The 20,512-nt window shown below is 37.8% G+C and overlaps 1 protein-coding gene across 1 annotated transcript in view; it reads left to right on the forward strand.

Annotated features, from left to right (window-relative positions):
* Positions 1 to 19,892, forward strand: part of EXOC5 (exocyst complex component 5) — a 29,317-nt gene extending 9,425 nt beyond the window's left edge. Inside the window, exons 5-18 of the mRNA XM_075104243.1 lie at positions 4,237 to 4,301; positions 4,733 to 4,761; positions 4,911 to 5,020; positions 5,501 to 5,545; positions 5,645 to 5,785; positions 6,878 to 6,960; positions 7,425 to 7,634; positions 8,831 to 8,978; positions 11,138 to 11,246; positions 11,960 to 12,080; positions 12,867 to 12,953; positions 15,671 to 15,779; positions 16,798 to 17,013; positions 17,472 to 19,892. Coding sequence (XP_074960344.1) covers positions 4,237 to 4,301; positions 4,733 to 4,761; positions 4,911 to 5,020; positions 5,501 to 5,545; positions 5,645 to 5,785; positions 6,878 to 6,960; positions 7,425 to 7,634; positions 8,831 to 8,978; positions 11,138 to 11,246; positions 11,960 to 12,080; positions 12,867 to 12,953; positions 15,671 to 15,779; positions 16,798 to 17,013; positions 17,472 to 17,660 — 1,662 coding nt within the window. The 3' untranslated portion in view covers positions 17,661 to 19,892. The remainder of the gene's footprint in view (positions 1 to 4,236; positions 4,302 to 4,732; positions 4,762 to 4,910; positions 5,021 to 5,500; positions 5,546 to 5,644; positions 5,786 to 6,877; positions 6,961 to 7,424; positions 7,635 to 8,830; positions 8,979 to 11,137; positions 11,247 to 11,959; positions 12,081 to 12,866; positions 12,954 to 15,670; positions 15,780 to 16,797; positions 17,014 to 17,471) is intronic.
* The last annotated feature ends 620 nt before the right edge of the window (positions 19,893 to 20,512 follow it).

The following is a 20,512-nucleotide window of genomic DNA, read 5'->3' on the forward strand; positions in this document are numbered from 1 at the left end:
AGCAGTTCAAAGCAATAAGCAGTACTGCCCTAATTACAAGCTGCTACCATGACTTACCATGGTCAGACTTCAAACCAGTGAGTGACTGACTTGTTAAAGTTTCATTGTTCTGAAATGTAAATTAACAACACTAGGCTGCAGATTGCTGATAAAGCATTTGTATTCAGTGATGCTTAATGTGCCAATGTTGGCATTTTTCATTTTATGAAATTATCAGAGATTTGAGAAATGCTGGGAGGGCAACTTTAGAGTGCATACAATATCTGCCTTTTTCCTTTGAACCCATTGCCTCAGATCCATCCTGTAATGCAGAATGTTTCTGAATACAACTTCTTTGTGAGACTTTACTCTGTTGGGTCAGTCCACTGGCCTTGGATACCTTTTTGTCACAGCATGCCTTTGGGCTTTGTATAGTCCTGTGGCTACATCTCCACCCTCTGAATTTAGAGGAACCGCACAGGAAAACTTCAAAGAAATGTTAAAGCATTTTGTTTTTCTTATGGTTCAAGAGTATGTCCATGAAGCAAATATAATGTGAATGGTGTGGCTAATGGAAATAAACTGAAGTAAAAGTGTCCAGCTGTCAGCAAAAGGGCACGTATTTGATTTCCCGGTGCAGTTTGAAAGATAAGTAGTTGGTTTGGATTTGTTTTTATTTTTTGAGGTGTGTCCTGAAGAATCTTTGTGGTCTCCTTAAATTCTGTGCACTGGTATGATTGTAGTCAGGAAAAAATTACAGTATGTGGGAACAGCAAAAACATGGTTTGCACATTCAGCAAAAAGTATGTGCTTGAAATGCAGCTCATAAAGGACCCGAGAATAGGTTAATAGTCATCCCCTCTCTACTGAGCTGAGGTATCTCTCAGTGAAGTGAAAAACTAATAATTTCATATAGTTGTAGTTCCAAGAAGTCAGCTGCATAGTGACTTTCAGTTCATGGTCTGTGGTTATATGGTAATTACCAGTTGATAGTTTGCCTTAATCAAAGCGGGAGCACATCAAAACTTCTCTGACTTCCTAGGAAAACAGGAAGGTTTCAACACAACAGAAGTTCTTCTATAGATAGCCTTTTCCATAAGGTTTTGTTTTGTTCTGTTTTTTGAAGTAGAAATAAAACATGCATTTTAAAAATATTTAATGGCAACATGGTAAATAACAAAGCATAAGTTAGAGAATTGTATGTTGTCTGCTGAACAACCTCATATAGAATTCAACTTTATTTGTGGCTTAAAGTTTTGTAATACTTTCTGTTGGAGGATCTGAAAGAACTGGTAGATACATAGGGTAAACCTGGAAATTGGTAAACAGATTAATCTTTATGCACCCTGAAGAATAATAAGAGATTCAGCAAATCTGGAGGAAGGCAAATGTAGTGAAGGCCAGAAGTTCTTGTGCCAGTCTGCAGAGGAAGTGTGTGGAAACACAAACAAGATTTTCTGGATACAAGTTATCTTACTGAGACTAATTTCAGTCAAGGTGGGTTAGTGCTGTTCTGTAACTTTTTGCCTCCCAGTTTAAATAGTAAGTAGAAGTAGTGTTTATGAAAGAACCTGCCTAGACATGTGCTATCACATCTTAATGCATCTTTGAACTAAAAATAGTCTTAAAGTATGAGAATTAACAAATACCCTTAAATGTAAAACCTTAATGCTTTGTCAGTGTCTTCTGATCTTCAAACTGATGTGAGTTTTAGATGGTGTTTTGGAGGATGTTATGATTTTTTTTGTACTATGCCATCCCTCACAAGTGTGGGGTTTTTTTTGAGACATTGAGGGCAGGAGATACTGTGAAAGGAGAGGCAAGAAAAGAATTATAATGCAGTTATTTCCTAGGGAACTCATATTTTTGTCAGTAGTGTCAGTTCTTAATCTGTTGGATTCCTTTCCCGCCCCCACCCCCCCTCAAGTTGTTGCTTCCCACAGTCCTTTCTCCTGGCTGTACTGAGCAATTCCTAACTTACTGTCTTTGTGAAGGCTTTTCCTTGCTGTCTTGTCCCACATTGTATCATGTGTCTTCATCCTCTGAATCCTATAATTTCCCTTGCACTGCCAGCTATCCAGTCCCTCTGCTGTACTGAAGTCTTGAAGTGAGCAAATCACTCCAGTTAAAACAACTAAACTATCAAAATGATCTAGCAGCACACTGGTTTATCATGCAACAGCGTTGTCCTGTGTTTAATGTGTTTGCTATTCTTCTTACATCCTTTTCTCCATTTATGTTCTGTACTCAACATTATTCCATTATGCCTTTTGACTTCTTCATAAAAATGTGTTGTATTAAAATTCTCTTGCCGTTATTTGTCCATGATTTTTCAGATTTTTTTCTAGATATCTTATAGCCTTTAAGTTGTGTTTTACAGAATCTGTATTTATTTTTATTTAATAGTTTACAGCAGAAGCCTGATTCAATTAAAAATGAAATATGTCCAGATTTAAGCAGAAACCGTGGAGAATTGATTTGTCATGGCTTCTGTTGTGCATAAGAACAGGCCCTGAATTCAATAAAATCTAAGTTAGTTAACAGCTATTATGTGAAGAGGAGACAAAGGAAATGTTGCACTTGTGGTGTGTTTTGTTCTTTCTCTTTTTTATAACATTGGTGAATAACTGCTAGTATGTAGATTATTCCAATGACAGGAGTATCGATCACGATTGTTAGTTAGGCATTAAGGTTGCTGTAAGCTAACAGAAATAACTGCTGTTCCATTGGATTTATTTGAGGAGCGTAGCTGCTTTTGACTTAAGAGGCTATTGTAAGCTGACAGTTCAAAACATAAGCTGCTCTTAATAAGCAGAATGGATATACTTGATGAGAGCCCCTATTTTTTGCTGAACCAACCAACCTAGAGCGATGCCTCTTCTCTCTATTCTTACCTGTGTGCCTTGTTCTATTCTTAAAAAGTTTTAATCCCAGCCTGCACTAAGTGATGGGAGAACGGGATTTCATGACTGACTTTCCTTTCACTCCAGTTCCTTGGAACATGACTAACAGGAAGAACAAGACAAACTGCATGTTCTCCATGTTCTCCGTTGTGTCATCTTACAAAGATTTTTGCTTGAATGTAGTAGCTGGAGCTTTCATTGCCCCCTTTGAGGTGCCTTCCAGTCACCAACAGAGCATGATAACGCCTCTAAAACCACGCCAGAGCTGTGTCCATTTTGGGCCAGTCAACACTGTGTGCTTAAATCCACCAAACTTCAGCTGTAACCAGCTGCATTCCCTACATTTTCAAATTGGTGTGTTCTGTAGTTTTAGTTAGCCAAGGGAACAGTCACTAAGTGCTAACTAGGTACACTTCCCGTGCTGATTGATCGTGGAAGAATAAATGATAAAAGGTTTTGCTGCCCAGGACAGAGCAGAAATTTGCGTGCTGCATTAACTTGTTAGCTTTTGTATTCATGCAACTATTAATATGTTGTAGATGCATGATTAACTAACTTTCATCTTGATCTTTGCTTTGGACCTCAGAGTTTATAGTTTCTAATACAGCTTCCATTTCTTCCTTGGGAGAATGTGAGGTACTCAAACTATGCTCTGCTCTGATCCCCGTTTTCCCCTTTCTCCCCTCTCCATGCCATGATCATTGTCATGGCCTTTTTTGGATACAGCTATACTGCTAATTTCATCAATTGCAAAGAATTCTCCAGTGCTTTTCCTGACGTGTCTGAAAGGGTTGCAAGCCATTTTATTTCCAAGTTCAACAGAGATCTCTTTTGTTTGGGTATGATTCAGTAAGACTTTTATCCTAACCCCTTGTAAAGTATAATGTTGCAGTTCAGCCATCTCTGTTACAGCTATATTTTTTACTCCCTGATGGAAGGGGACAAATTTTCATGAGGTTGGTCTAGCCACATTCTGATCTAATCAGCCCTGAGGAATCTTTGGTCTGCAAGCTGTATGCCTATGTTGGCATAGTGCAGTGATGAGCTATTTGTCCAGGTAGCTTAGACACAAACACAGATGTGCCCAATGTGGATGTATAATGAAAGATTTTTTTATCATGTTTTGACCTAAATAATTTTATGTTTAAAAAAAACCAAAACAACCCAAAAACTTAAGCATCATAAAAATACATACAGGAACTTTAATGGGGTGGTCTCTTCCATGGGTATATCAACTCAACCAGCTTTAGAAATAGGAACTACGTGTATGAAAACTGGACAGTGGAGGGGGAGGAAAGGAGTAGCCCACAATCAGACCTACTGTAGTAATTCTGTCATGTTTTATTCTTAACAGATTAAAGAGGCAGCTGATATTATTCAGAAACTGCATTTGATTGCACAGGAACTGCCTTTTGACCGGTAAAATTCTCTCTGAACATCTTTTAAAAAAATCTTCACGTAGCTATAATTTTTGATGCTCCCTTGTCTACTTTATTGGTGCTTTACTTAGTGATTCTTGTTGCTTTTGAGATGGATTGTCTGCTTATTTATCTCTCCTCTATTCTAGAATTGGCGTTCACATGCTCATGGTGTGGGATCATCTTTACATACACGTCCTAAACTGCTTAACAGACTTTTAATGGGATAATTTTGCTGTGCTGACTTAATGCTAGATTTGAATTAGATGCTTGTAGGTTTTTATGGATATAAAGCATATAACTTTTCTGTCGTCTTTGTGTTACATGTTTTCATTTTGAAGTCAAGTGCCTGTTACTTGTGGTCTAGGATGTCTGTGACTTCTCTTGTGGTGTGGATTTGAATTTAATCACGGTATTTTTTTTTGTTAACAGATTTTCTGAAGTAAAATCAAAGATAGCAAGTAAGTTATCTATCTAGTTCAATCCATATTCCTATATTTGAATTGTTAAAGATGGTTAAAGAAGTATGCAATACTGTCAGTATTGTAGTGTTTGTCAGTGCTTGTATTTAGCCTGATGGATTTTTGTTGTTATCCCCTTTCCTCTCCAGGTAAGTACCATGATTTAGAGTGCCAGCTAATTCAAGAGTTTACCAGTGCACAGCGGAGAGGGGAAATCTCCAGAATGAGAGAAGTAGCAGCAGTTTTGCTTCATTTTAAGGTAAAAGCTGAGGGTTTTAATTTAAGTATATAAATAAAACAACCCACAATATAAGAAGTGCCTGTTTAAAGTGAACATATTAGTATGGGCATAACCACCATACCAGATAACACATATAAATTTAAAAATACTGAGATGTTCTAGCTGAAATCAAGTTCAGGGGAATAAAAAAGGCAGATGATGGGTGATTGGAGGCAGTGTCAGAAGAGACCATTCCAAGATCATCTTTCCTTCTGTGTGTGTGAACTGACTTTCATACCTGAGAGAGAGTGTTGAAACCTGTGGTTTATCTCCATGTAGGGCGATGATGATAAGTGACGGTACGTTAGGTTTGTGACAAAAATGGGTTTGAAAGAGTCTATGCTCTTGATTTTTTTTTTGCAATAACTTTTTCACAGGGCTTGTATTTCCTTTAGTTCATTCTATACTGAAAGCATGGAGAACGTGCTTTAACATTGAATTGTTTTGCTCCTTCCGTAGGGCTATTCCCATTGCGTTGATGTGTACATAAAACAGTGTCAAGAGGTAATGTATTTTGTTTTACATGTATCTCTCTGGGTGTTGATTTATTTAGTCGTATAGGTAGTTGTAAATATATTGTGAAATGTGCTTCTAAAACCCTAGGGTGCATTCCTGAGGAATGATGTCTTTGAAGATGCAGCTATTCTCTGCCAGCGAGTGAATAAGCAAGTTGGAGAAGTCTTTAGCAATCCAGAGACTGTGCTAGCCAAACTCATTCAAAATATCTTTGAAGTTAAACTTCAGGTATTTCAAATTTTAACATGCTGACGTTTATTGAGGAAACTTTTAATCCAAAAATATTGTATCTAGTAATAACAATGAGAATTTACAATATTTGTCATCTTGTATAAGGATGTAGAGTGACAGCCGATTGCTCTGAAACAATTCAGACAGATAATCAAGCCTATATCAAATATAGCTGCTTGTACTCTGAATACAGTGCAACTGAAAATACTCAGATTCAGTATGTAAAATTATAAGGGAATCAGTGTGTTCATTAGCTAGTTCACAAGATATCATATGCACTTCTGATTTCTTCTGTATGCTCCCTACCAAGAATATGTCAGGAAAAGAAGTTTCACATTTAATAAGTATCTTCAATCTGTTCATTCTAGGAATTGGGTTTCGTGTGTGAGGTTAGCATTGAACAAGTGAAAATAACTTATGTTGTGAATACTGTCTTGCAGCTAATGCAATATTTATATGAAAACCTGGAATAGTTGAAAATATTAAGTTTTCCATCCTGCCAACACACTCACCTAAGTGTGTAAAGTCAACAACATGACTATTTGTTGCAAAAAGCTATTTCCCTGTAGATGTTATTCTCCTTACAGTGTAGAGATTGAGCTTGTCTTTCAACCCAAAATTTGTGTGTCAGTTTTGACTTACTATTTTATGGTAAATATTTTTATCCAAATATTCAATGACAAGAAGGCTTTAAGCTTGTATCTGCTTTGTGTATGTATTATGATAAGCAAATATGTAAGCATCTCCTTTGCTTACTGTCAACTGCAGAAATGCCCCTAGGCCTCCAGTGCTTTTGATCCTTAAAAAGAGGGAATTTTGCATCGGTCAAGCATGTTTTCAAAGCAATCTGTCTTTTGTCTTTGCTTCATACACTACTGCTTTGTATTATTAAACAATTTTCTTCTGAAAGATGCATTTAACTCTATCTGTAGATAATGCAGGATCTATAAATTGGAGATTTAAAAGCAATGAATGTATGTGTTACCTTAAGACATGCGCTTTGCAGCCAACTATGTATAATTTAGCAAGTAGTGAGTGGGACCTGTGGCTGATAGTTATTCTTCTAACAGATGTACCCAAATTTTACAGAGTTATGTAAAGGACCAGCTAGAAGAACACAGGAAATCAGATGCAGAACAGTATCTTAAGAATCTCTATGATCTATATACAAGGTATTTGTATTTTGATGATGAAATTTTTGTTCTAGATAGTCTCTTGTAATGGATTGATTTATTATCAAGATTTAGAAAGAGAAGGCAAAAATGTAAACTTCTCATAAATATTGAAAAAAAATTTATGGCCATTAACTTTTACAATGGTTGCTTTCCTAAAGAAAATTTAAAATTGCCATTATTATTTTTAACGGGAAGTATTTAGTATAGGAATTTTTGAGAGTAATTTTAAAACTGCAAAAGCCAGTCCTCCACATCTCACTGGCAACTTACTTGATTGCAGTTGTACTGCATGTAACTAAACATGAATTATGCGAAGTTCTTTACTTAAATGTAAAGCTGCTAGAAGACTTAATCGCAATCAGGATTCCGTTGTGCTATGTACTTTACAAACATGTAATGCTATAATTCATACAAATTCAACCTTTTCCTCCTCTCCCCTTCTTTGTTTCTTTTGCATAAAGAACTACTAATCTGTCAAGCAAATTGATGGAATTTAACTTGGGTACTGATAAGCAGACTTTCTTGTCTAAGCTTATCAAATCCATTTTCATTTCCTACTTGGAGAATTACATTGAGGTGGAAATTGGTTATTTGAAAAGTAGGAGTGCTATGATTTTACAACGCTATTACGATTCCAAAAACCACCAGAAGAGGTCCATTGGCACGGGAGGGTAAGTTTTTTCTGTGAAGTTTTGTACTTTTAAAATGGAAGGGAGGTGGTAAGGGGAGAAGCATAGTATTTGCCATGTCAGATATACAGCAATGAACTGTGAAAGAGCAGGCTTCTAAAATGACCTACAGCTTTTTATAATTTGCTATCACTTTATGTTAACTTCTGCTAAAAAAGTGTATTGCTCTCGGTACATGTGAAAGGTGATGCATGGTATTTATGCGCTCATGGGAAATGAAAAATACCAGTTAAACCTATGTTTCAACTTAGGATCCAGATCCACAAAAGGACTGAAGCAAAATTAAGGTACCTAAAGCATGTATATGTGTGTATCTAAAAGCATACATTTTTTTTCACCTGCCCAGGTCTTGTGGTCCCCTCCCAAGACCTAGGAAGGGGAAAAGACCATAGCAATGTCAGTGAGAAAGCTCTTAATGAGCCCAGAAGATGCAATGGACTTAGAGAAAGGTAAAACAAGACTTCATTATCCTCAGGGTAGAGAAACTCTAATAAAGGAGTAGTGAGAAGTGGGAAAGGAAGAATTAAAACTTGTGTGAAGCAGAGGTGATAAGACTACTGCACCTTTCAAAGAGCTACTGGGTTCGGTGTGGCAGGAATGAGGAGTGATTTGGAGAGAACAGCAGCAGCAAAGTAATTAAATGAATTAAAAAACAAAGATGAAATTTAATTTTCTTGGGGAAAATTAAATTGATTGTAGTGACTGACTGTGGGTTGTTTTATGCATGGAAATGTGTTGGAGCATGCTTGACTACATCAGGACTGCTGAGAATAGTGGATGAGGATGAGAGGATTTGTGGGCATGGATGAGATAGAAAGCTGTCATTAGTGTTTCAAAAGTACAGTGTGACGATGTATGGAGGCTAAACAGTGTCCGCAGAGCATAAGTGCCATAGGATTCAAATGAAATTACTCTTATTCCATAATGGGGAATAGCTGGTCCCATGGTGTGAGTGTGCCGTGGTAGAATGCAGTTGACCATGGGATCAGAGGTGGTAGTTTTGCATTTACTGGCAATTTTTTTTAAGCTTGCAAGACCGACTTAATGCTTGTGTATCCTAAACTGTGTCTTGGGTTCTGTTTTGTAAGTTAACAACTAAAATATCCTAAATCATTGTTGAATTTGAGCATAACGATTTCCATCCAGTGAAATCTTCTTTCGGTATATCTTTGTTCTAGTATTCAAGACCTCAAAGAGAGAATAAGGCAACGTACAAACTTACCGTTGGGGCCAAGTATTGACACACACGGAGAAACTTTTCTGTCGCAAGAAGTGGTGGTTAACCTTTTGCAAGAAACTAAACAAGCTTTTGAAAGATGTCACAGGGTAAGTTTGCTTCCTGTGATCTCTATTAATGACATAATTTTGTGCGTGAAATTAAAACTTGAGTTTCAATTTGCAGTTGAAGTATGATAGGAAGAAACAAAGGACATTATTAAATGAATTAATTCTCTTTTGTATTTTTCACTGAACCAGGGTCATAATGGAGGCCAAGGGTTTGATTTTTAAATGTGTATTTAGTTGTATTTTCTGGTTTTTAATACTGTATTTTTGGAAGAAGTGGGGAGTGTTAAACCTATTGTCTGCATTGCTTTTCTTACTAAATTAGACCCAAGACTTGAAGCCTTTAGTGTATTTTTCCTGCTTTTAAAATGTAGAGAATAGTTCAACAGTTGTTTTTGTGTGTCAAGTGCCATGTCTTCTAGCATTAGAGAATATCACCAACAAAATGTGGAGATGAATAATCTTTAACATGGTTTACCTCGGTAACCCTCTGCTGTTCTTCAAATGCATTAGTCTAGCAAAAAAAAGTGTTTTCCTTCTGATTAAATCACTGGTTTTACTGCCTGTCAATTGCCTTTTGTCTGACACTTTAGTGTAAATGAAAACCCTTGAAACTGAATTGCAAACTTAAATGCTAGGGGGTTTTTTATTAGCTAATTACACTGATTTCTAACAAATTTTAATGCCTCTAACATGTGAAATTAGCTTAGTGAGGAAAAATATTTAGAACTTTTAATATTTTATACACTTAGAAGGGCCAAAGGTATAACAAAATACAGCACTGTTACCCATACACACTGGGACGACCATCTTCCTAGTGGTGAAAGTCAGTGACTGGAAGACACACAGGTAGATCAGTATTTTTCTCAATATGGTAGTTGCTAGAAACAGATGTTGAATTCACAACATAAATTAACTTTTTACCGATTGTGCACAACTTCTGCCCCCCCCCCCCCCCCCCCCCCGATCTGGATCTTTCATAAATTGTCTGAAAACAAGTGTATCTATTGGGGTGGGAACCAATGCTAAATGGACCTCAGCCTGTAAGGAGACTTCTAGAATTACAGGTGTATAACTTCTCCACTGTATGCTGCTAGGGTTTTGTTTGTGGTCAGGGCAATTCACTATGCTGAAAAGAAGTTAAATATGTCCCTGGCTAATTAATTGTAATATTTATATCACATGACAGATGCGTGCCGATATGCTGTGTGTCCCAACTGGGACTGCTTTAGGAAAAATAAGTTAGTAATTCTGGATGTATATTGTAACAGTTCAGTGTTTGGAAATCTCTGTAACCATGTTTTGTTGCTGGGGTTTTTGTTTTGGGTTTTTTTTATTTTATTTTTGGGAAATACAGCAGAAATCTTTGGGGGTGCTGTTACATAAATTAACTTGAACTGCAATAGTAGTCTTCCTTAATCCTAGCTTCATGAAGCCTTCACATCATTCCTTAAAAACCAAAGCCGTATTTCTTATGTGCAAAAGCCCTGCGTGTTTTTCTTTAGAAAAGGGGATTTACTGACAGGTTGCTGTCCAAAATCCCATGTTGCTTAGAGCTCATGAAGGTACAGATGCTGTGTGTGTATGTGGGCATTACTTAATTTTCATGCTCTGTTGACTCCAGCTGAACGTGATAAATGTAACTGAAGTTCAGTCTGCATTACTTTCCTGCAGTAGTGTGGCAGTGATAAAAGAACAGCTGCACTGGGTGAAACTGAAGGTCCGTCTAACCCAGTGTCCTGTCTTTGACTATGGCCAGTGGCACAAGCTTAGTAAAAAAGAAAAAGGCAGGGCATGGATAGAGTCATCTTTCCTGTGTACGTTTTCCCAGCACCCAGCAGTGTGCAGTTGAGGTAATTCTTGAGATTACATCTGGACGATTGCGGTTTAAGGACTATTAATTAATATCTTCCTCTATTATTACTGTTGCTGTTATTATTAGAGACTGTCTATACTTTTGCTTTCTGTAGCAACCTGTGGTGTGTTGGCTTCAGTTTACTTGTCAGTGCTGAAGGGTTTATTGATAGTAAAGGCTGTTCCTGAAAAGTTCTCTGTATGGATACTTCTAATTTAGAATAAAATTCCAATTATTCTGGAATACTTGTTACATTTTAAGCTTATCCCCTATGCAGTATCAGATAAACTTTCAAATGTACGTAGAACTGACCTTTAGGATAATTTTTTGTCTTTTTTCTTAAAAGCTTTCTGACCCATCTGACTTACCGAAGAATGCTTTCAGAATTTTTTCTATGCTTGTAGAGTTCTTATGTACTGAACACATCGATTATGCATTAGAAACAGGCCTTGCTGGTGAGTATAATAATTTCTGAGCATTTCATCTCACTGGCCTTTTTGTGGAGATGATCTTTGCAGGTCCTTGCTGTGCCTTATTGATTGGCCTTGTTCAGAATATATTGGTTAAATGATATTCCTTTGGTGTATTTGGGAGTGAGCATTTAATGTCTTCTGAAGTGTGGCTTCCATCTGGGGAATTCATGCACAGTTGGAAACATGCTGCTGTCTTCAAAAATGTTTGTCACAGAAATTGGGACATCAGCAATCCCGTCCTCTTTTAATTGTTTCCTGTGGCATAGCAGGTGAATATTTTTGTTAAGGCTTAGTGTCCTACATTTTATAAGAATTTCATGCTTGTTTGTGTACCTGTGCATTTTAAAGAGCGACAGTAAATAAGAAAACTTCTTGTATTAAAGAACTTTAAAATCGTGGCAGTGAGAACCTATCTTTCCTACATCAAAGCATAAAACTCATGTTCTGAAGAAATATATAAATTGGTCTTCCATTTTGCTTTTAGAAATTTTGAAAGCAAGATACTTCTATGCTTATGGTTATTGCCTGATATAGCTGTGAGAAGTATTCTATATATGGCACCATGGTAAATTTTTGAAACTCTTAAATCTGTGATTTAAGCATTCATGGAAAAATTCTGCATATTTAAAAAATCATCATGCTAATTTTAAGAGCTGCGTATCATTACAACCCTAATGAAACCTTCTTTGCTTTAGGCATTCCCTCTTCTGATTCAAAGAATGCAAATCTTTATTTCTTGGATGTTGTCCACCAGGCCAATACTATTTTCCACTTATTTGACAAGCAGTTCAATGATCATCTGATGCCATTGATCAGGTACTTTATTTTGATTAGCATTTCCTTTGTGAATGGTCATTTTTGGTGGAGAAAGCAATTTTTTTCATTATTCTTCTCTGTTAAGAGGAGTTGATTGTTGGAGCCGTTCAGCTTGATGTTGTGGGAAGATAAATGCTGTAATGAGAGGGGGAAGAAGGGAAGTTATAACAAATCAGTACCTTGGAGAATAACGGGAGGGGGGGAGTATTGATAGGAAGGAGATACAGGTTGCTCCTTAGACCCTCACTGCTGCATTACAACAGGCCAGGACTAGAGGGGGTTTGTGGCTGCCACTGTGGGGTGAGCCGGCAATATCAGGGCTGCTGAGATTCCTCGGGGTACCTCACAGGTTCTGCAGAGGGAACAGCTGGCTGTGCCTTGCGAGCCACATGTGAACTACATGAAAGTTGCATGTTGTTGGGAGCCACGGGTTGGATCCACTTGAGGTAGAGCGCACTGATGTGCTGTGACAGTGCATGTGAAAGGCTGGGTTTGCTCACTTACCTGCCAGGGGCTGGCAGCAGCTGAGAGGCACCGCTCGGAAAGCACAGTGCTGCCTGAAGTGTATTACAGTACTGCCCATCAGCGCTCGGCAAAGCCTGCTCACAGTCAGGTGGCTGCTCAGGCCGTTGATCTGTTTTTCTGAAGCCAGGTTAACTCCATCTAAAGTAGCCCTTTCTGATGGGACAGGAAACGTTCACAGAATCCTGTTGTAAGTACCTGCAGACAAATTTGTTTTGGTATTTTAACGCTCTGTCACACGCCCAACCCTTTACACTGTTGCAGTTCTTCTCCTAAATTATCCGAATGCCTTCAGAAGAAAAAGGATATCATAGAACAAATGGAAGTGAAGCTGGATATGGGCATTGATAGGCAAGTAGAGATTTAAACTTTCTGTTAATCATTAATTCTTGTAAAAGTCCTTTGTTATGGATGTTAGCTTTCCTTTTAAGGATGAGTTATTTCTGAACACAAAATTGCTTTTTTTCATTTTACTTTTTTTAAAAATCCGTAAGCATGCATTATTGTGCATAGGAAGTTTAGATTTTGTTTGTTTAGAGGGTCTTGTTTTCCATGGCAGGCTTCTGACCCACAAAGACATCTGTAAGGACATAAAAGGGTTTTGGTTATGTTGAGAGTGTGTAATAATTCAGTTTTACCTTACTGTCTCAAACTACTTTTTTTGTACTTTAAAGAAGGGAGGAATGATGATTGAAATAGGTTAAAGACTTGCAGGATTTCCATTAGGAGCAAAGTTTGACAAAAATAGGTTAGACGATTTGCTTGAATCTGTGCAGTGCTATGGATTAGACCTAGTCATAGAAGTCTGCAGACCTGGAATAATTTTGATTCTGACATTGACTTGCTTTGAGGTAGTGACTCATTTAATCTCCCCCCCTCCCCCCCCCAAAAAAAAAAAAAAAAAAAAAAACCCACAAAAAAAAAGAAAAATGAAGGGGTAGCTATAAAAATTGTAAATTAAAATCGTAGCTGTTTTGCAGCAGAGGAAAATAACAAACTTAACAAGCTTAATATTAGGAAATGGAGCTGTTGTGCAATGCCCTACTTCGGTCTGGGAAGCAAGTATTTCAAGGTGGCATTAGTCAACCTAGAACATGATACCTAAGCTTTCTGTGCCTCTTTTCTCTCTGCAGTAATGGAAATAAGCCATCCTGTGGGTAACAAGGGCTACTCTGGAAATTGTTATTGAGGTTTTTGTAAGGATCACACCATACTGGAGAGGGATGAGAACAGCACTGTGCAGGAAAAAGAGGCATTGCATTTGTGTCCTACTGGGCACTTCCTGCAGAGATGAGGAAGAGATTCGGTATGTTATTTGCACCTGCGTTTTCTGCAGGTGCAAAAAGAGGTGGAGATAGAGGATGTGTAAGTGGCAATTGAGATCTTAGCTGCTCCTAAGCTGGAAGTGACCTTAGATGGCTAAACACAGTTTGAAATACTTCAACCACCGAGGCCATAAGCTTAGATCTAGACAGATATGTCACTCATCAGCATTAGAATAGTTGATAACTGTTTGTGTAAAATAGTTAATCTCTTAAAAGTGATAGTAAGACTTTCCAACAAGTACCTGTTGGAAAATGGTATGTTCAAAGGTTTGTGGATGGAGACTTCAAAAACATCTGTGCTTTGGCACATAGAAAAGAGAGATTAGTTTTGAGATGAATGCTAGATGTAAAATGTTTGTGTGCCTGCTTACATGCTGCTTTGTGGTGCCACTGATGCTGTTAAGAATTTATTGTCTTGCTTAAAGGAACGATCTAGTTTAAAAGAAATCAGATTTATACACGCTGATGTTTTCAACGGTATCCGATTTGAAAAAGTCCAGTAACAGCTTCTTGAATGGCATTCATAGCAACTGTCTGCCTCTGTAAAAGTGATTTATTAGCCAAACAAAATTAGTTCAACTGGCTTTCCTTCAGTTTGTATTCTGTGTAAACAGCCTTCTGGGAGTATTTATTGAAAATGGAAATTGAGGAGAACGCAAGATATGATTTCTCCACATTCCTGTTGGCATGTGGATTGTTGAATGAAGTACACTTGAAATGCAAGTCTGAGCTCTATATATAGAAAATTAAGGGTTTTTTCCCCCCCTCTTTGGATACATATGTTCTCCCTCTCACACCGACTTGAATCCTTCAAGGCTTGCAATGGCCTGTGTTTTCTTTGGAGAGGTTGGAGGGTTGAAAGGGCTGAAGAAAAGGCGGGGGGGAAGGAGAGAAAAAGGGGGACTCCTGGCAAATGTAGGCACCAAGAGAGGTGTGCAGCCTCTCTCGGCTGCTTTGCTGTTTGACCTTTGGTTTGGACTTAAAATAAACCAGGGCCTTGACCTCAGGTAATGTTCTGAAAAGATAAATCCTGTGAGGGAGAAATAAATGACACTGTAAAACTCTATTAGATTTCTGAGAACAAGAGAAATACCAGGCTCTGGCAGAGGAAGATGTTTTTTCCTCCCCACCCTGCCTCCCCTTCAGTTTTTTCCAAGTGTTTTCTGATGCTTGCTTCTGAGTAATACACAATGTGATCTAATTCTGCTAAACTCTTTGGAATGCTTCCTTCAGCTTTCTGATTCCCTCTGCATTAAAGGATGCTATCCAGTCTCTCTGAAGAGCTGGATTTGAATGGATTACCTCACAATTAATGTGTCCCCTTTAAAACCAGCTGGCCAGCATGCAGTGTGCTGTGCTCCAAGACACTGAACTTGGAGGAAAGAGCTTTTAGGGTTGGGTTTTTAATTTTTTGGCTGATTCTCGTTTTTCTAACTGCTTATGTAAAATCAAGTGTATCTTCTCTATAGAATTGCACTGGGGCTTCAGAAGAGTGCTTATGCATGTGTGCATGTCTGTTAAATGAAGTATTTCCTTTGACATGTCCTAGCACCACTTGCTTCTTACAATGTTTGCTTTCAGTTTATCTTCTGTAGATTATTCAAATGTTAGGTAGTGGGTTTTTTCCCTTCTTGCTTTATGCTGCTTACTTTTGTATAGAATCATATTAATATACATAAGTATAAAAATAAAGGAAATTAAAATGGTCCCTTCAAAATGCAATGTGTATTTGTAACTTTAAAGGACTCTGAATTGTATGATTGGACAGATGAAGCACATCTTGGCTGCAGAGCAAAAGAAGACAGATTTTAAACCAGAAGATGAAAACAATGTTTTGATTCAATATACTAATGTAAGTAAGCTAAGTCCCAGCACATCACTATAGCTTCAAATGTTCATGAGTGTTATCAGGTATGAGATGTTCCTTACCAAACATGCATTAGACAACATGTGCATTTGATTAATTTACTTAGCTATTCCATTTTGCACTGTGCACCTCCAAACTCTGTTGTGGACTGTTTTCTCAAGCTGAAAAGGAACATTAGCAGTTTTATATCTAGTGTCAGACACAAGTCAGTAGGTGCTGAACAAACTGTCATGCTGTTTCCCCTCCCGAGAGGCCCAAATTTGGAACAACATTTTTAGCTGATAATTAGCTTTAAGCTATTGGTTTCAGAAAACCAGTTATCAGGTACTATCTAGCTGCTGGGCACTTTTCCCCCTTAGAATGGCAGGAGCATGACAAAGCATCACGGGTATGGTAAGAACATTCTTTGCTCCATAACGTTGTCCCTTCCACCGAATCTGAATCCCAGCCTACAGGCTGCTGAGATGCTGTAGTGCTGGGTTATGTTAGCCTCTCATTAGAGGAGAGGAGTAGAGAGCAAACAACAGTCAATGGGAAGCAGTGAGAGCATTGCCTGAATACCTGTAGCCAGGTGGAAGTGGGAGAAGTGGAGCAGTAGGACATAGTCTGGTACTATGTAGGAAGGGTGAAGATGCCTGCGTGGCTGTTACTTTGGCTTTATAATTGCAGGTGATGAGGCTTTTAATGACTTCTCCCTCCCCGCCCCCACCCCTGGGTTGATCACTGTTTGAATTAAAAGCCCAAATTAAACTATTCTGAACTGATAGGAACTGTAACTGAATTGAATATTGTCTTGCATCCATCATTCTACTTGTGTTTTTGCACCTTTGTCGCAAATAAACTGTTGGAACATTATTACTTGGAAAATTACTAATTTCAATGATGCGTTTTGGGAAGTTTAAAGACTTAGTGACTGATGTTCAGCTTATGATGTGGAAGCTATTTTGAGAAGAACAGATTTCTAGGAAGTTACCTAATTTTATCTCTCTTTTTTTTAATTTAGGCTTGTGTTAAAGTCTGTGGCTATGTTAGAAAGCAGGTGGAAAAGATCAGAAAGTCTATGGATGGTAAGAATGTGGACACAGTTTTGATGGAGCTTGGAGTTCGTTTTCATCGACTCATCTATGAACACCTACAGCAATATTCCTACAGTTGCATGGGAGGCATGTTAGCTATTTGTGACGTGGCTGAATACAGGAAGTGTGCCAAAGACTTCAAGGTGAGCGTGTACAGGTTGGTGCTGTACAGCCATGTCGAAATTGGTAGCAGCACTCTATTTTTCAATCAGATGTTTTTCTTCAGAAAAATAGTTTTCTGTTTGAACATCACCATTCTGTATACTGATTTATATATTCTGTTACTGTACCAGCAGTTCTTTATCACGCCCTAAAGAGCAGTTTCCTGATACCGTTATATTGCTTGCGGGCTGTGTGTGCATATTGAAGAAATATTGAGTTTGCATTATTATGTGTTCTATGTATAATTTTGCACATGTGTGTATCTCCCTACAGGTGGGTGCGTGCGTGTGTCTATATTTATGCACTCATGAGGAGAGAATAATAGATGTAAATCCTCTGTAGGGAGGAAGTATTTTGAGAATCTAAGCGGACATTTTGTCACAGGAGTTGAAGCAACTAACTCAATATCTGTCTCTCTCTGTTTTTCTCTTAACCACAGATTGCGCTGGTGTTACAGCTCTTTGATACTTTGCATGCACTTTGCAATCTTCTGGTTGTAGCCCCGGATAATTTAAAGCAAGTTTGCTCAGGAGAACAACTTGCTAATCTGGACAAGAACATCCTTCACTCCTTTGTTCAGCTGCGTGTTGATTATAGGTCTGCTCGTCTTGCTCGTCACTTCAGCTGAGAGCGTGGAAAGAAATGTTGTACCTTTGGGCAGGCCTCAGTTGTTAGAAAGCACAGGGAATGAACGATTTCTTACCAAACCACACTTGTAACTTTTGTGGGAAAATGACTGTTCAGAACAAAGCAGCAGCCATATTTAAACATGACTATGTAGAAGGTGAGCAGGTAAAAATCTGAATGATATTTCATGTAAGCTAAAGTTCTCCCGGTGAAGAATTTTGCAAATCTACTTGCTACTGATTATTTTTTTTTTAATTGGAAACATGTCAATGTAGGAAAGCAAGTGGTGCATCGAAAGTATTTTAGTCTTCAATATTGAATTATCAGATACCATTTGTTGGACTTGAACTACAGAGCATAGCGTAGGTAATGGATTACATAGAATAGACCAGTGTAAAAACATTCTTCATCAATTTTAATGACTTAGACTTCAGCACAGCTAATCATAATCAAATTATCTTTGATTGGTGTTTCTAAGTAATTTCTTTCATTTAAAATGTTATCCTGCTCAATGTAATTTCTTGCTCTAATTAATTAGCTTGGAATTTCTTTGAGATGTAGGAGTAAAAGCAACACTATCCCAAAAGATGTAATTTATTCATTGCGTAACAGTCTAAACAGAACTAAAGTGGTGAAAAGTTTTGGGGTTCTTTGGTTGCTTGGCTTTGGTTTGGGGTTGGGGTTTTTTTGTACCTAATCGTTCTGGTGGGCCCTTGACTTATTGGCATTGTATGATCTGACATCATTGTTTCTGTTTGATACTGGCACACTGAATTTTATATATGCTCCTAAAGTAAATGCAGCTGCCTTGCCTAAGGCGTTTGTATTGCAAAGTGAAGGTGCCCCTTTTTGGGTTAATATAAGAGAACTTTCTCCTGTCTCTTGTTTTGTATGTAAATAAATTCAAATTATAACGAAGTGAAAGGACAAAAGGTAGCCCAGTTTTTCATATGTGGGAGGAATAGAGAGTGGCTCTAGCAGAAACCTAGAGTTGAAAATTCCTGTGCTGGAGATAATTGATCCTCGGTGCCTGAGCAATATAAAATGTTGAAGTGTGCGAAAGCTTCTCTTCCACTGATCATAATTTGAATACTGGAGACAGTCCACTTTTGCGTCTGTTATGCTCCAGCATTTATTCAAGGTGTTTCTGAGGTGGACCCATAGTGGGCATATAGTGAATTGAAGCAACAGTGATGTTTGAAGACATCTGGGGTAGCTCTTCCACAAGTGGTTGAAAATTGTTGTAAATAGACCTTGTTCAGAGTGAGCTCTTGTGGGAAACAGGTTGGAACTGCTGTGGTTTGTGTGTTCAACCTGACTGACTTCATCCCTGAACAAATCATCTGTAACACTTTATTTCTACTGTGGGCTCAGCATATGTCATGGAAAATTCTTTCTCTTCCATATTCAGAGCAGTGTTTCTATAAATTTACTTAATGGTCAGTCAAATAGAATTATTTTCCTCTTTTGTTAATGAATTCCCAGGTGTAGTCAATATTGACAGACTTGTGTGGAACTTCTCTTGGCTAGTTGAGGTTTTCCTGCTTCGTTTTGTATTTAGCAGAGCATTATATCAGCAAACAAGAGAGCGGGTGCCAGACTGTCTCAAAATATTCAGGGAGACTGGCTGCTTTGAGCTGCGCAGCTCTGTTCCTTGGCCATGGCAAAGCCACAAAGGGTTTTGGACACTGGAGGAGGCACATGCTTGTACTGCTGCCATTTTTTTTGGTTTTTTTTTTTTTTCTTCAAAAGCTCTGATGTGAATTCAGATGATACCTCTCTTACCTCTGTAACCAAAAGCCGATGATTTTAAGGCTGTGGTTTTATTAACCAATACAAAATCTTTCTACAGAAAAGTGTCACTATGTAAACACTTCAGAACAGTGAACATCATCTTAAGATTACAGATCACAGAAGTGCTTCAGAATTTGTTGTATGATTGTTTGAGTTATTTTAAGGTTGTATGAAGTGTATTTACCATGTTTCTTGCTTTATTAGCTGTGTTTTCCATGCATATGCCCAGTGCAATATTTTCATTATGCCTGCTAACAGGAGGCAGCAAAAAGTAAGTGAAAACTTAGAGATGTAAACTCTTCCTTAATAAAAAGAATTCCCTCTAGATACTTTTTTCATTTCATTTCCATGTTCTTCAAATATCTTTATACTCAATTGTATAAGCCCTTCTATTTAAAAAAAAAAAAAAGAATAAAAGTAATTTTACTGACCAAATTTATCACTGGTGTGAGCTTTCCCTCTCCCCTCCCTTTAAAAGAAACCTCCCCATGCACACACTGAAAGAGTTTATATTTCTAGAGAAGACTATGCTGCAAAGTTTTACTTTACAATGTGAGTTGGATTGGGATGGGGCGGGGAACTGTAATTTTCAGACATTTTTAAGTTTAGAGCTCTTATAGCATGTAATTTGGGAAAGTATTTCCAGTGGCTTCTGAATACAAGAAAATAGTATCCAAAATACAAATATGTCTTTTAATGCTCTTGTAATGAGGTTAAAGTATTGCCTTTCTAATGTTTGCTCCTAGAACGCAGGCAGTTAACAGGCTGGCAGCCAAAGGAATGCCTGAGAGGAGCGTGTGTATGTGTGTGTGATTATGTTGTCTACAATAGGTGAAAATGGCTTTGCAGTAAACTGTTGTAGGCTGGAAAATCAGCTGTGTTTTTACAAGTCATATAATTTATTAACATGATTTGGTATTGTGGTATGTTTGCGTATGCACAGAGGGCAGGAAGGAGTTGGTGTTCTGTAAGAATACTTACAGCACAAACAAAAGTATAAAAAAATTGGCAAATGGAAGTGCTTGGAAAAATAAGATCTAGATATTTAGAAAGAGAGAG

This window comes from Phalacrocorax aristotelis, chromosome 9 (genome assembly GCF_949628215.1).
Source record: "Phalacrocorax aristotelis chromosome 9, bGulAri2.1, whole genome shotgun sequence".
NCBI classification, from domain to species: Eukaryota; Metazoa; Chordata; class Aves; order Suliformes; family Phalacrocoracidae; genus Phalacrocorax; species Phalacrocorax aristotelis.